The sequence below is a fragment of the Lissotriton vulgaris genome, chromosome 1_1 (genome assembly GCF_964263255.1).
Source record: "Lissotriton vulgaris chromosome 1_1, aLisVul1.2, whole genome shotgun sequence".
Lineage (NCBI taxonomy): Eukaryota > Metazoa > Chordata > Amphibia > Caudata > Salamandridae > Lissotriton > Lissotriton vulgaris.
Window position 1 is genome coordinate 2,024,097,989 of NC_141685.1, and position 13,625 is coordinate 2,024,111,613.

General features: G+C 44.1%; 1 protein-coding gene across 5 annotated transcripts in view; it reads left to right on the forward strand.

Moving 5' to 3' along the window:
• ITPR2 (inositol 1,4,5-trisphosphate receptor type 2) overlaps positions 1-13,625 on the forward strand; it is a 1,555,333-nt gene that overhangs the window by 1,336,636 nt on the left and 205,072 nt on the right. For all 5 annotated transcript variants that reach the window (XM_086920227.1, XM_086920242.1, XM_086920233.1 and 2 more), the window contains one exon: positions 9,081-9,276. In XM_086920227.1, the coding sequence (XP_086776353.1) occupies positions 9,081-9,276 (196 nt within the window). The remainder of the gene's footprint in view (positions 1-9,080; positions 9,277-13,625) is intronic.

Below are 13,625 nucleotides of genomic sequence, written 5' to 3' on the forward strand. Positions count from 1 at the left end.
TCGTCTGAAAACATTATTATTACCTTTTTAATTTAGTAAACTGTTTTACAAAAGAATTGTGCCAAAATGTAATTACATCTTTATTTATCCCATGATATACCCCAATATACTACTTCTGCGGTATAATTTCTGTCAGGTCCTCGGGTCCTTCTACCTTTTCTAATTTATCATTTGATAACCAGTTTCCAGTTCTCAGGAATAGTCTAGTGGCTGATACCAGAGCCAGCAGACTTTTCAAGGCTACTATACCTTAAATCTGTCCATGGCTTGTGTCAGAACCAACAGGAGCAAGGCTGGCCATTCTGAGCAAGAAAGCAAAAGACACAAAATTGTTGGATGGAAGCAGGACAAATCAAAACATTCACCCCAGTCAAGAATTCTGGGTAAAATCCATCATTCTTTTGTTCACAATTCCACCCCAGTTTAAACCTGTCCATATGCAAACCAGTCTTGACTCTGTGCCTCATGGGAACAGTCCAGCCCAAACTGCTAAGCCAGGTCCTCACAGGACCGGAAACCAGCATCCTAGGACCAATTCAGGGGTTTCTCCCATCATCAGCCAGGATAGCTTGAATCCAGTGGCACAGTGAGCCCGGTACACAGGTCTGGGCATACCCAGCACACTTAGAGCGAGAAAGCAAATGACACACAATTGGTGGAAGGACAGAAGAACAAATCAAAACATTCTACCCCAGTCAAAAGATCAGGGTTAAATCCATAATTTGTGTGTTCACCATGCCACCCCAGTTTAGACCTGGCCATATGCAAACCAGTCTTGACCCTGTGCCTCATGGGAACACTCCAGCCCGAACTGCCAAGCCAGGTCCTCCCAGGACTGGAAACTAGCATCCTAGGACCGGTTTCAGGGTTTCACCCCTCATCAGTCAGGATAGCTTGAATCCAGTGGCACAGTGAGCCCAGGACCCACGTCTGGGCATACCCGGAACACTAAGAGCAAGAAAGCAAAAGATACACAATTGATGGACGGAATGGAGAACAAATCAAAACATTCACACTTAGTCAAGAGATCTGGGTTAAGTCGATCATTCTTTTGCTCACCATGCCACCCCAGTTTAGACCTAGCCATATGCAAATCAGTCTTGACCCAGGTCCCCCGAGGACCGGAAACAAGCATCCTAGGACTGGTTTTTCATCAGCCAGGATTGCCGTCTCGCCCTAAGTGCGCTGGGTATCCCTAGATGTGGGTCCCGGGCTCACTGTCTCATTGGATTCAAGCTAGCCTTGCTGATGAGGGGTGATGTCTCGAAACTGGTCCCAGGATGCTTGTTTCCGGTCCACGGAGGACCTTGCTTGGCATTTCAGTCTGGACTGTTCCAATGAGGCACAGGGCCAAGACTGGTTTGCATATGGCCGGGTCTAAACTGGGGTGGCATGGTGAGCAAAAGAACAATGGATTTAATGCAGATCTATTGACTGTGGGTGAATTTTTGATTTGCTCTGCATTCCGTCCATCATCTGTGTGTCTTTTGCTTTCTCTCCCTAAGTGTGCCAGGTATGCCCAGATGTGGGTCCCGGGCTCACTGTACCACTGGATTCAAGCTATCCTGGCTTATGAGGGGTGATGCCCTGACACCGGTCCCAGGATGCTTGTTTCCTGTCCAGGGAGGACCTTGCTTGGCAGTTCGGTCTGGACTGTTCCCAGGAGGCACAGGGTCAAGACTGATTTTGCATATGACTGGGTCTAAACTGGGGTGGCCTGGTGAGCAGAAGAACAATGGATTTAACACAGATCTATTTACTGGGAGTGAATGTTTGATTTGCTCTGCATTCCGTCCATCATATGTGTGTCTTTGGCCATTCTGAGCAAACACATTTGGAATATTGAGACTGTTTTGTTGAAAACCTACAAACAAATGTTCTATACAGAAGAATACTCAAAAAGGTTATATTTAGGTGTGTGTGTGTGCGTGCATTACTGCATCGTCTCCAATACATTGATCAGATAAATGTGATGCATAGACCTTTTACTTCTTAATTGGGTACTGTTATGTTAAGTGTAGTATAATACAAGAGGTACATTTAATGCTAGCATCTTCTGAACCCTTCAGCCGTAGATTAGGATTTTTTCCATTCCTCTGTTCCCAAATGTAGTCCACAGACAGTTACCCATTTTTCTTGCAACTGAACCATTATTTTTCTTTTTCCTGGTTAGTGACCTGCACAAAAATCACAAATCGCTGCATTTCAGCCAGCTGTGTCCATGTGTATTTGCCTATTGGAATGCATGATCTTTAACGTCTCTGTACATCAATAGCATAGCTGCAAGCCAGAGCCAGGTCTGTTGGCCTTGTGGACTAATGCTTCCACTGTAGGGGCCTGTGTTCGACCTCATGATCACAGGTTCAAATCCCGGCGGTGCCACTCTGCCCTTCCTCCTTCTGAGGTTGATAGAAGGAGTACCATTGGGTTGGGTAACAAACATATGTTATTCAGCGCCAAGATACCATTGGGAAAACGTGCACTTTACAAATACACGTATATTTAGTCATGCTCTAGACTCAAGAGATGTCAGGATTTCATCTTTATTGTAGTGTTGATTAATCTTATGCCTGCATCGACTAATTTTTTCCGAAAACGTTGCTTGATATTGCTTGTCATCTATTGGGGAATTGTTGGTTATTCCTGTGGTAATGGTAGTGCTATGCATTAAGAATTGATTCAATTGCTCCTTGGTGTATGTCATTGCCCAGTTTTTGCCTGAAGTGTGCAAGGATTGTGCTGTACGGTGGTGAACGGTCGGTATTGTGGACACCTTTGAGTGTATTAAATACTTTTGGAAGAAAATGGCCCTAATAAAGCCAAATTAGGATGTTACTGTGTTAGAGCCCTGGCTAGTCATGGTAGCTTAATTAAGCACATGCGCCCTTTTGACATTCATAACTGTCATGTCCCTTTCAGCTTTATATTTATAGAGACTAAAACTGTTATATTCTAAGTCAACTTTGGCACTAAGTGAGCCACATCACTACTTTCTTGAAATAGGTTATCAGAGGGAGTAGAGCTGAACATATTGTTGACACAATTTGTTTTATTTCAGTTCTTCACATAATGGATGGACAAGGAATATTTCCCCTGACTATTCCAGTTTGTAGCCGATTGGCACTCATCTTGAACAAGATGTAGGTCATTTTAGAGTTTCATTTATTCTCATTCAGTCATGCTAATTCAGCGAAGAATAGCCATTAAAATACAAATGAAGAAGTACAGATTGATAAATAAAATACACAAAGTAATAAATGACGTTCAAAAAATTAATTAAAAAAGTTATGTACAAATGTACAATCAGAACAAATTAATCCATGAGGTACAATAAAAAAATTACATTCAACAATTTTTTGTGCAGCGAGGAGGAGCTACGCCGCGAACCAAGATGGCCGCATAAGCTCCCGGCTCCGCCGACCTCCTTTTTTTAAAACATTTACAAGAAATCTGCGCCTGGGCATTGTAAAAAAAGGACAGAGTAAAACAAAGTGAAGGGAGTCCTGCGGAGACCTATTGTCGCAGCCGCAGGATCCCTTCTGTTCAATTGATGTTGCAAATCCTGCTGGTGATGCCAACAAAAAAGGGAGTAGGTTCAGTCTAAAACGACACATCAAGAATCTGTCCTGTGCGTTATGCATAAGGTACAAATATGGCTCCATTCCCTCAACGCTCTTCACCAGGTTGTGGGCCCTCACTGTCTTTTTAAGCCCTTCAGCCTCAGCTCTGCGTTGACTTTTCAGCTCTAGGAAAGTTTTCCTTACTTGCATCTTGTGCTGGGCTACAATTTGTTGCAGGGTTAGTGAAGAGATTCCCAAAGCCTATTTCCTCTAGGGCATTCTTTACATAATTGAGCCAGGGAATACGCATACATTTGTCCCTCTCTAAACAATCCGATAAAATTTCTCTGCTTAGAGACGCATCAGGATTAACCCAGATTTTTAACCAGGCCACAATTGGCCTGAGTTTTACCAGATCATCTAGGTATGGCCTCCCTAATTCCCTGTGTGCTATAGAGCCAGCAGTACTTGAGGGTACCCTCAGGATGGATTTTAGATATTTGTTTTCTTCCCGTTGGATTCTTGTAATATTAACAAAGCCCCATACTTCTGCCCAATAGATTACTTTGGAGCATGATACGGAGCTGTACAGGTTCATCACCTGTTCAGGGATCCATCTACCTAACCTCCTGCCGTAGCTTGCTATTGCCTCGTTGGAAGCAATCATTTTACTACAACGCTCCTCCACCAGGGAGTTAAACTGTAAGGCCCCATCAAAGGTTACACCTAGGTAAGGGAACGTTTTAACCTCTTCTACTATGTGGCTTCCTATTGTGTAAGTAAATTTAGAAGAGGTTTTTTTTACCAGCCAGGAGCACGTAGGATTTGCCCAGGTTGACCGAGAGATCTAGGGCCCCCATAAACTTTACAAATCCGTCGATCAAGATTTGTAAGCTCCTGGGTGTGCGTGCAATCAGGACCGCGTCATCTGCGTAAAGCAGAACAGGAATATGACGCGACCCCACCCTTGGGCAATCTGCCTTTAAACCTAACAGATGCTGTTCCAAATTGTTAATGTAAAGGGAGAACAAAAAAGGGGCAAGAATGCAGCCTTGCCGGACTCCACTCATGCAGGGAAAAGAGTCGGTCAGACCCCCCTCCCTGTTAAATCGAACCCTAGCCGTGGTGTCACTATGCAGTTCCCTAAGAATGTTAATTAGGCCACTCTCTATCCCCATACTGGACATCATGTTCCATAGTTTCTCCCTGTTGACGTGATCGAATGCCGCTGCCAAATCCATGAATCCCATATAGATCGATTCATCACTGGCCATGGTATATTTGGCAGTCAGCATATAAAGGTTCAGGCATTGATCACTAGTGGACCTCCCTGTCCTAAAACCATATTGGGTGCCCGAGAAGATGTTGTTTTCTTCGGTCCACTCGGACAGTCTATTGAGGATCGCCCTACCCAGGAGTTTAGCCGATACATCAATCAGGGAGATAGGGCGATAGCACTTGGGATCGTCCCTATTGCCCTTCTTAAAAATCGGCACAATTATAGCTTTGGACCAGGACAGTGGCAGACCACAGGTAATGGCAGTGTTTATGACCCTAGTCATTAAAGGGGCCCAGAGTTCTATGCTGCTCAGAAGCAGGTCGGGGGGGATTCCGTCAGGGCCCGGGGCTTTGTTTTTGGTCCGACCCTCTATCCCAGCAGTAATCTCCTTGATAGTAAATACAACCGTTGATACCTGGGTTGCAAATTCAGGTGACTCTACGGGGGTACCGGGCTCATGATTATACAGACCCCTATAGTGAGTGACCCACTGTTCTGGAAGAATATTAAACCCTATCTCCGGGGTATCGTTTTCCTGGAAAGTGGGTTTGTTGATGATTCTCCAGAAACCCGCTAAATCCTTTCTTTCCCCTGCTTCTCTTAGGTCTGCCCACGCTTCTGCCTGCAGAGCGAGTTTCCTCCTCTTGGTCTCTTTCTTATATTTCTCCCTGAACGCCTTGATTTTTTGGGGGTCCCTTGGTTTAAATTTAAGGCAGCTTTTGAGCTCCCTCAGTGCTTTGGAGCAATCTTTATCGAACCATCGAGGGTTACCGTGGTTCCTTGAGGGCGCACTAGTTTTAAGTAGGCCATCAATCAGATTTGCAATCTGATCGAATGCTTCCAGTAGCCTTGGTCCGTGGACTTCTATGTCTAAACAATCATTAATGGCAGTTTTGCCAGCGTCCACCAGGGCCTTATAAAACATTTCCCCATCTATTTTGGACCACTTTAGTCTCCTGCCTTGATCTGTTACCCTCTTCGTGATTGTGCGATGGTCTCTCCTTTTTGAACCCACCCTATACAACAGCTCCAAAACAAGTGGGTTGTGGTCGCTAAAACTGCTCCATTCAATCCCTACAGTAATTGTCTTATTTAGCAGGGATCTTGAGACCAGGATGTAGTCGATGACGGATGAGCATCCTCTACCCTTGAATGTGGGTGGGAATGTTCCATCCTTCTGTGTGCCTATCATGTTAATAGTATGTTCAAGATCATACTTGAGCCGGAGCATACTAAAAGCTAACCCTATCGGGGTATGGGAAAAGTGCGGCCCCTTCTCCCTGGGGCATTGGGACCAGTCAGTGTTTGTTGGGACCAATGCCAGACAAAGGTGGCAATTAAAGTCTCCCATGACCAGCAGCGCATATGACTGCCCCTTTTTCTGGACTGTTGTTTCCTGACCCAGCCTATGATCCAGTTCAGCTACAAGTGAGGTATGGTCTCCCGCTATCTCGTTGTTATAGATATTAAAAATAATGAATCTTAGCCCCTTCCCGGAGAACCGAACTGCCTGAATTCCATGGGAATTCCAACCTGGGGAAGACCAACTGCCCGGGACGTCTAAATCTATGTAAATGGATATTCCTCCCATGGTTCTCCCTGATCTTGATTTTTGCGCGGGTACAAAGAAACACTTATACCCCTGCAAATGAAAGTTGTTCTCCAGGGCCCATGTCTCCTGCAGGCTGATTACGTGGAATTTTCTAATGTAATCAAGCCACTCTTTGTTGATTTAGTTCACTAGGAGACACCAAGTTCTTTGTCGTTAGTAACTGATTTAACGCATCGCCATGTAGTATGTTTAAAATGAGTCACACCAATCCCCCTTGTTTCTAATATACCACAAGCAAACGTGTATCACTTAGTTAACATACAGAAATATAAACGGGGTGGCTTGGCTCTTTTGCGGCTAAAAATTGGATAACACCTGAACTAGAATTTTTCAGACTTATCCTTCAGGACCTTTTAGCCCTGTATAAAGCTGAAAGTATCTCATGGCTCAGATATATACATCACGGCCGGAAGGGCTTAGAATGTTTGGAGCTTTATAAAGAACCAACTCTATTCCCTCAATCAACCAAAGCCCCGATTAAGTCAGCTTATTATGAACAGGCCCAGCAAAGCGTGGATGTAAATACCTCCTGTCCCCCTCCTTGGTTAATGTGGAAATTGAGATATTTATCCAGGAGATGCAGTTTTAGCTTACCTGTATAGATAGTCCGCAATATAGCTTTTATCTAACAAGGGCGTGACTTAGTATAGTACATATCTTGGCCGCATTTCTAGTGCAAAGAGGATGGGCAGATGATCGGTCCTTGTATCCGTGTGACAATTTTTCTAGACACAGCACCCTGCACTTTTTTTGTTCACTTTATAAAATCCCTAGAGGACGGTTCCTCGCCCCCTCCGTTCTCAACATATATAGTTTTTTAACTAACTTTAATGACCCGTAAATCTGCTATGCCATGATAAGTTACATCAGAAAAGGATTTTATATTAGGAAACAGTATACCCAACTTGGTTTTTAGGATGGGTGGGTTTGAGATTACTGTATTTAATAGTATTTTAATTGTCTTCTTTTTTAATGTGTTTAATTATCAGCTGTATTAAATTAATACAATGATGTATTGTATGAAGTAGTATTCTTTTATGGCTGTGCAAGTCGAAGAAAGATTTGTCTGAACTGAACACTCTCCACCCTAATATTGTGCTATATTCATACAAGCTAATGTGTCTGATGTATTGTAATTGCATTTAAATTACGCTTACTACCCCTGACGAGGTGTCAACTTTTATTTTATTTAAAATTAATAGCACTTGTAATGAAAGGGGAACTCCCACCCAATATATTTTTGGGGGTTTTGAATGACCCACAATACGAAGTCTCTGACTCACTCAGTCATATTTTTTCCATTGTAAAGTCCATCACTTTGTTCCAACATTTACAGCTGAAGGTTAACACTTGGCTTTCACAGTGTTCCCGATTGCTATTTTCTGACGCTTTTCAAGTGGAAGAGAAACGCATTACTTGGCTACCTTGTGTGAAGACCAGTTCGCATGACTTTGTGGGGCAGTCCATGACCAGAAAACAATTTGGATGGAACTTCTAATTAAGAAAATATTTATCTTCAAATAAATGTACATGGGACTGGCATCTTAGCTTGAGTTCTAAAGTAGTGCTTTCTTGGCTGCAATTTCAGATTCTTAGTATGTTTTGTTTTGTTGTTTGAAGAAATGTTACTGTGAGCCACTCTCTCGAGAGCCAGGCCCGCTTTTACCTAAGTATATCACAAATATTTTAAAACAAGGATTTTTGGCTCGAGGCTAACATTTAAAATAACACTATATTCTCTAGAACACAGAAATGTGGTGCTATGTGATTATTCTCTGACACATTTATAGTTCATTTAGAGAATTTTAAAATTGACAATGTGTAAAAACATGTTCAGGGGCAATGAGTTCTAATGAGCAACCAATATGTGCAAATCCCCTTTATCAAGCACTGTTGTCAGTTTCATGTCATTTTAGTGTTTGACTCAGTAGTGTATGACTCTAGTGTGTGAATATGAACTCTGCCAAGCTTGCTTTATTGATTTGGACGTCTAAATGTAATTTAACCTAGGCCCGTGCTTGTTACGGCTGCCTTCAACATAACTGTCCTAGTATTCTCAAGCACCATCTCAATACCCTTGTTATCAATCTGCCCTCTTCCTTCCAGTTTTTATGATCTCTCTCACCCATAGGCACATTGAAAATACTATTTCCTTCCTACTCCTCTGGGGCACTATCTTCTCTGCCCAGGGTCATGACATGTCCTTTATGTTCCCATCTCGTGGCCACCCTCTCTCCTTTACCTTTTTTTTTGTTTTTTTGCTTTGTGATAATTATTTACTGTCTTTGCTCTTCCTTTGTTATTTATCATGTTTGTCCTTCTCTGTGATCTTCCTGCTCTGTCCATATTATTCTTTGCCACACTCGAGTGGCAATCTGGATTTCACCCATTTCCACTTTCCGTGCTCCTTTCCATGTGGCGGTGACAGGTAAACCTTTAATTGTAGACTTGAAAAGGCAGTACTCTCAAACTGCTCATGTAATTCACATCAGCCAGTGTCAGGAACTGATGAAAGGTGAGTACTTGTAGAATAAGTACAGAGGGGATACTCCTTATAAAGCTGGTTTCTTATTTAAAGTATCTCGTGTTGAGTAATGCATGCCACAATATTTCTGCTATTTTCTTCTAGCTCTTCGACCTGGTCTACAGAGAGGAAACACTGTTAAATGTCATTAAAAGTGTTACTAGGAATGGCCGCTCCATTATTCTGACAGCTGTCCTTGCGCTTATCCTGGTTTACCTGTTCTCCATCGTTGGATTCCTGTTCCTGAAAGATGATTTCATCATGGAAGTGGAAAGGTTAAAAAACAGAACACCTGGCATCGGTAGGTATTGCCAGTTTCCAAAATTAATACACTGCCAAGTTAATGCATATATTCTAAGCGAATTGGCTGTTTGGAAAGTGGACGTGGCGGCTTGCGGCAATAGTCATCAAAAATGATAACTAAACATATTGCCAGGTATTGCTGAGTCCCCCTCCCCAAGTTGATATTCCTTTCAAATCATGACCCCATGGGTACCACAAACCTCCTCCCTTCTCCCCCGAGGCACAGATATAAATCAGCACAATTGTCTTGGGTTAGGGGTCGGAAGAACCCCAGCCGTATTTTTTTAATTGATAAAAAACATATTTTAGAATTTTTATATTTAAAATATGCAGAAAACCAGTCCATCAGTACAGAATATATTTATACATCAACCAAATTTCTTATGCCATGTATTTACAATTATTTTGGATGGTTGACCTTAACATATTGTCTAATACATAGCCATTCCTAACCAAAAACGAAATTATGTACATTTTGTTTTCTGAGTATCCCGAATTAAGCCTGCGGGCAAGGTCATGACTGGTCCAACTACGTGCTAGATCCACCTCTCCTACCGGCGGGACCTTGCGCAGGATGGCCATTTGCCCAGAAGATTACCTCCCTCGGGCACCCCTTATGCCCTCAAATACTGCCTCCAAGGGGCTGTGCTGTTATGCCAACTTGGCACCCATGTGCCTGCGTGGGAATTGGTCCAAAGGCCTGCCTTAAGCAGAATTTCTCCACCCCAGCACCCTCCAGCCTACCGCCCATAAACACCCTCTGGTGTTCCATGAGAGACCACTGTCCCCAGGGCCAGACTGGCTGTAGCGGGCACCGGGCAACTCCCCGGTGCGCCGCATGGGTAGGGGCCGGTTTTGGGCCCCTGGGGGCCGTTTTTGTTACAGGGCCGTTTTTTGAAAATCGGGCCTGTAACAAAATCGGCCGAAAACCGTACCTAGCAAAGAGCTCGGCAGCACCCCCAAACCCCCGGGGGGGGCCCTTTGCCAGGGCCGGTTTTGGTTCCCAGTCCGGCCCTGACTGACCCCCCCAGGCGTCCCCATTAACAATGGTAATGCCTACTAAGGACTATAAAATGCCCCACCAATCATGACCTTACCACAGACCAAGGATACGATCACATAAAATACAACAATGACACCACCCTACAAGAGAAAATCTTTGTTGTGTAAACAGTACCAAATGCCAGAAAAACAGATCACAACCTGAAAGAGAAATATTGAGACAACCTGTAACAGAACACTCATTCATGCTGCCTCAGGGGATGGTTGGTGGGCAAATGAAAAATCTCCATCGCGTAGACGGAGCTGCTGGTCAGATGAGGAGCGGTGAGGAAAAGGCCGTCCTACCGCTCTGCAGCCCCCTTTAAATGGGCCACGATCGTGACCAGAGAACAGGCAGAATCCAGATTGGACCCACCTCCGGGGCCCCGAAAGCACTTGAGTGCTTCCAGGGCATACCCTATTTCAACCAATCACGGGCGAAAGTCTGGGCTGTTGCCGGCCGCGTCGCCAGCACCGTCACCAGCCCGCCTCTCTATGGCGTCAGAGACCAGCACAACCACCATAGTTGCCCAAGCCCCGGTTGACGCCTTATCATATTTCAAGGAACTTTGACTCACCAGTCCAAATGCTTTCACATATTCTTCTCTACGATTAATAAGCATAGCTTGGTATGGGATCATTTTTGAAAGCAGCTTTGTAACACGACAAAGGAATAATAACAAAGGAGAAAAACATATTTTGCCCATTTATGTTACCATTCACTTGTTATCATAAAATATTTGTATATGTAGCATTGGGTTGAGTAAAGCAGCTATTATGGATATAGCATGTTAGGACACTATTTGGCTTATAGCAATTCAGTGACGGAAGGAGAAAACCTCTATTGCTTTGCTCCCAAATCTCAGACCACTGTTGTACATCATGGCTCTCGAAGAAGGTAGGCCTTTGTTTTTACCTTTTAGTCCCACGAGGAAAGGGTTGAGAACCTTCTGGCTGGTCTGGTTAGTGCTACAAGAATAGAGTACTTGTAGTCAGAATAACTCTAAAGATCACTGGTACACTGGGGAGTTTCCCCATGTGAAAATCATTTCCAAAAGCAATGCAGGCACAAACTTGTAATCTACATGCAGATATTTGTTAGTGTAATAAAAGTAGTAGTAGTAGTGCTGGATAGAATTATGGTAGCTTAGCATAGACCCAGCTTCTTCTGTGGTTCTTGTTTGCCATTTCCACTCTCAAGGTGTTCCTGAACCCTCCCTGATGTCTCTACACTCAACTCAGGAGCCACCACACTTACAGCACAGTCATCAACCACCTCACCAGGGTCACATACAGGTCAAGCAATCATACAGGGCAGCTAATTCTCCCCGTGTGTGCATCTTCTCTATACTTACGGGTGCCCGAAGAGATGTATGCTAGCTTAGAGCCTCAGACCGGGGAAAATGCACCTTCAACAACACCATTATACCAAGACAATGAGGGTATGGATCCTGAAATGTGCTTTCAAAACATTCCAAGATCTCCTATTATCTCCAGCATTTTGAGCTTTTAAAAAGGGTAGTATCTTTCTCTCAAGTCTGTGCATGTTGTTGTGCCAGTGGTGCATTGTGATTTCGAGTGGCACTAGACACCGTAGCTTCTCCTTACTGATGTGCTGTGCTCTTCAATGCTGTTAATGCACATAACTTTATTCTGTAAATTACTTCTCAGCTGAGTATCTGCAAATAGAAGTCAATTACATCCCTTGCAGAGTTGAGGGCTAAATTCCGATCCCTTTGGAAACACGTATTTGCACTACGATCACAGTGAAAAAATTCCTAGCTATCATAAAGGAAAGTTTCAATTCTATTAAGGACTCTGAGGCAAGGATGATGCTATTCTTTCTTCACCTTATTGAATAGCAGCCATTTAAAGTAAACACCAAAAAAACTATCATTCCCATGAAGCCTTGGGAATATTACAAAGCAACAATAGAGTCCAACAGGAGGATCATCCATCCACCTTCCACCAAATCAGGGAGCTTCAGCCGAATCATAGTCCCTTGTCACTGGCCCTTCCTCCTCTTTCGTCACGAGATGTCAGCCTTCGTCGGCATTTCATGAGTCTTGTTTGCTTGCTTCCATTCCTGCAACCAAATGACATATTTTAGAACACAACCATGGCTAAGAATTATCCCTGAAAGGGTAGATTATGCAATCATGTACTTCGAGGAAATGACACAGTAAGAACATTATAACGAATATAAGTATACTCAGCGAATTACTTACTCCACAACGAGGGTGGGGCAGTTCCAGGTGAAGGCAAACCTTTAGGTGGGATAATCCTCGCCTCGGAGTCCTTAATAGAATTGAAACTTTCCATTATCATAGCTAGGAAATTTTTCATTCTATCTCCGGACCAGAGGTGAGGATTATGCTCTTTCAAAGCTTACTTACCACTAATTGGGCCATCTGCAGAACTGGTTTCAAGTAAAACCGTTTAAACGTAGAGTCCGAAGACCAGTCTGCAGCGTTAAGGAAATCCTCCAAGCGGGCCCCCTGGGTAAATGCTTTGGAAGATATTGCCCCTCTGGTAGAGGGGGCCCCAAATATCTGCAGGTCAATGACCACTTCCTGCATCACCCATCTAACCCACTGCGCAATTGTGGGGGATGAAACAGCTCTGTGTGGTTTTCACAGGGCGATAAAAATCTGTTGTTCGCCCGATGGTCGGAATACTTCTGATATCTCTTCATAGGCCTTGAGGCAGGACACCACACACAGCTTGGGTGACTCCAGGAGGCCGAACAAGAGATAGATGTCGTTCCACATTAGGTTAGTCTACGGATAGTGAAAATAACTCCGGAGGGAGAGATAATCCTGTCGGAAACATTCAGAGCCCTGACGTTACAAGAGATCAGGCAAAGGAGCACTACTAACTTTGCCGACAACTCCTTTCTGGAGAGGGATCTATTCAGTTGCCAAGAGAGGAACAGATTGAGCACCAAGTTCACGTTTCAGAGAGTGGAGTATCATGGTTCTGGGGGAAGAGAAAGTCTTATCCCCCGTAAAAGACTGCAGCCAAATGGATATTTCCCCACCGGGGATCTATCCACCGCTACATGACCTGCCGATATGGTGGATCTGAACGTATTGATGGACCTGTAAGCCAATCCTTCCGCGGCCAGAGAAGCCCAAAAATTCAGAATGTTAGTCACTTTCTTTCGCCTGCCTTGCCACTTTCATCGATTGCAGGCGCCGGCGGGCGCCATCTTGGGTGTGGGCTGGGGCTGCGCTCTAGTTGCGCTGGCCTCCCGCCCTCCCAGACTATTTAGCTGGCTGTTTGCAGTGGTTTGCTGCCTTTTCG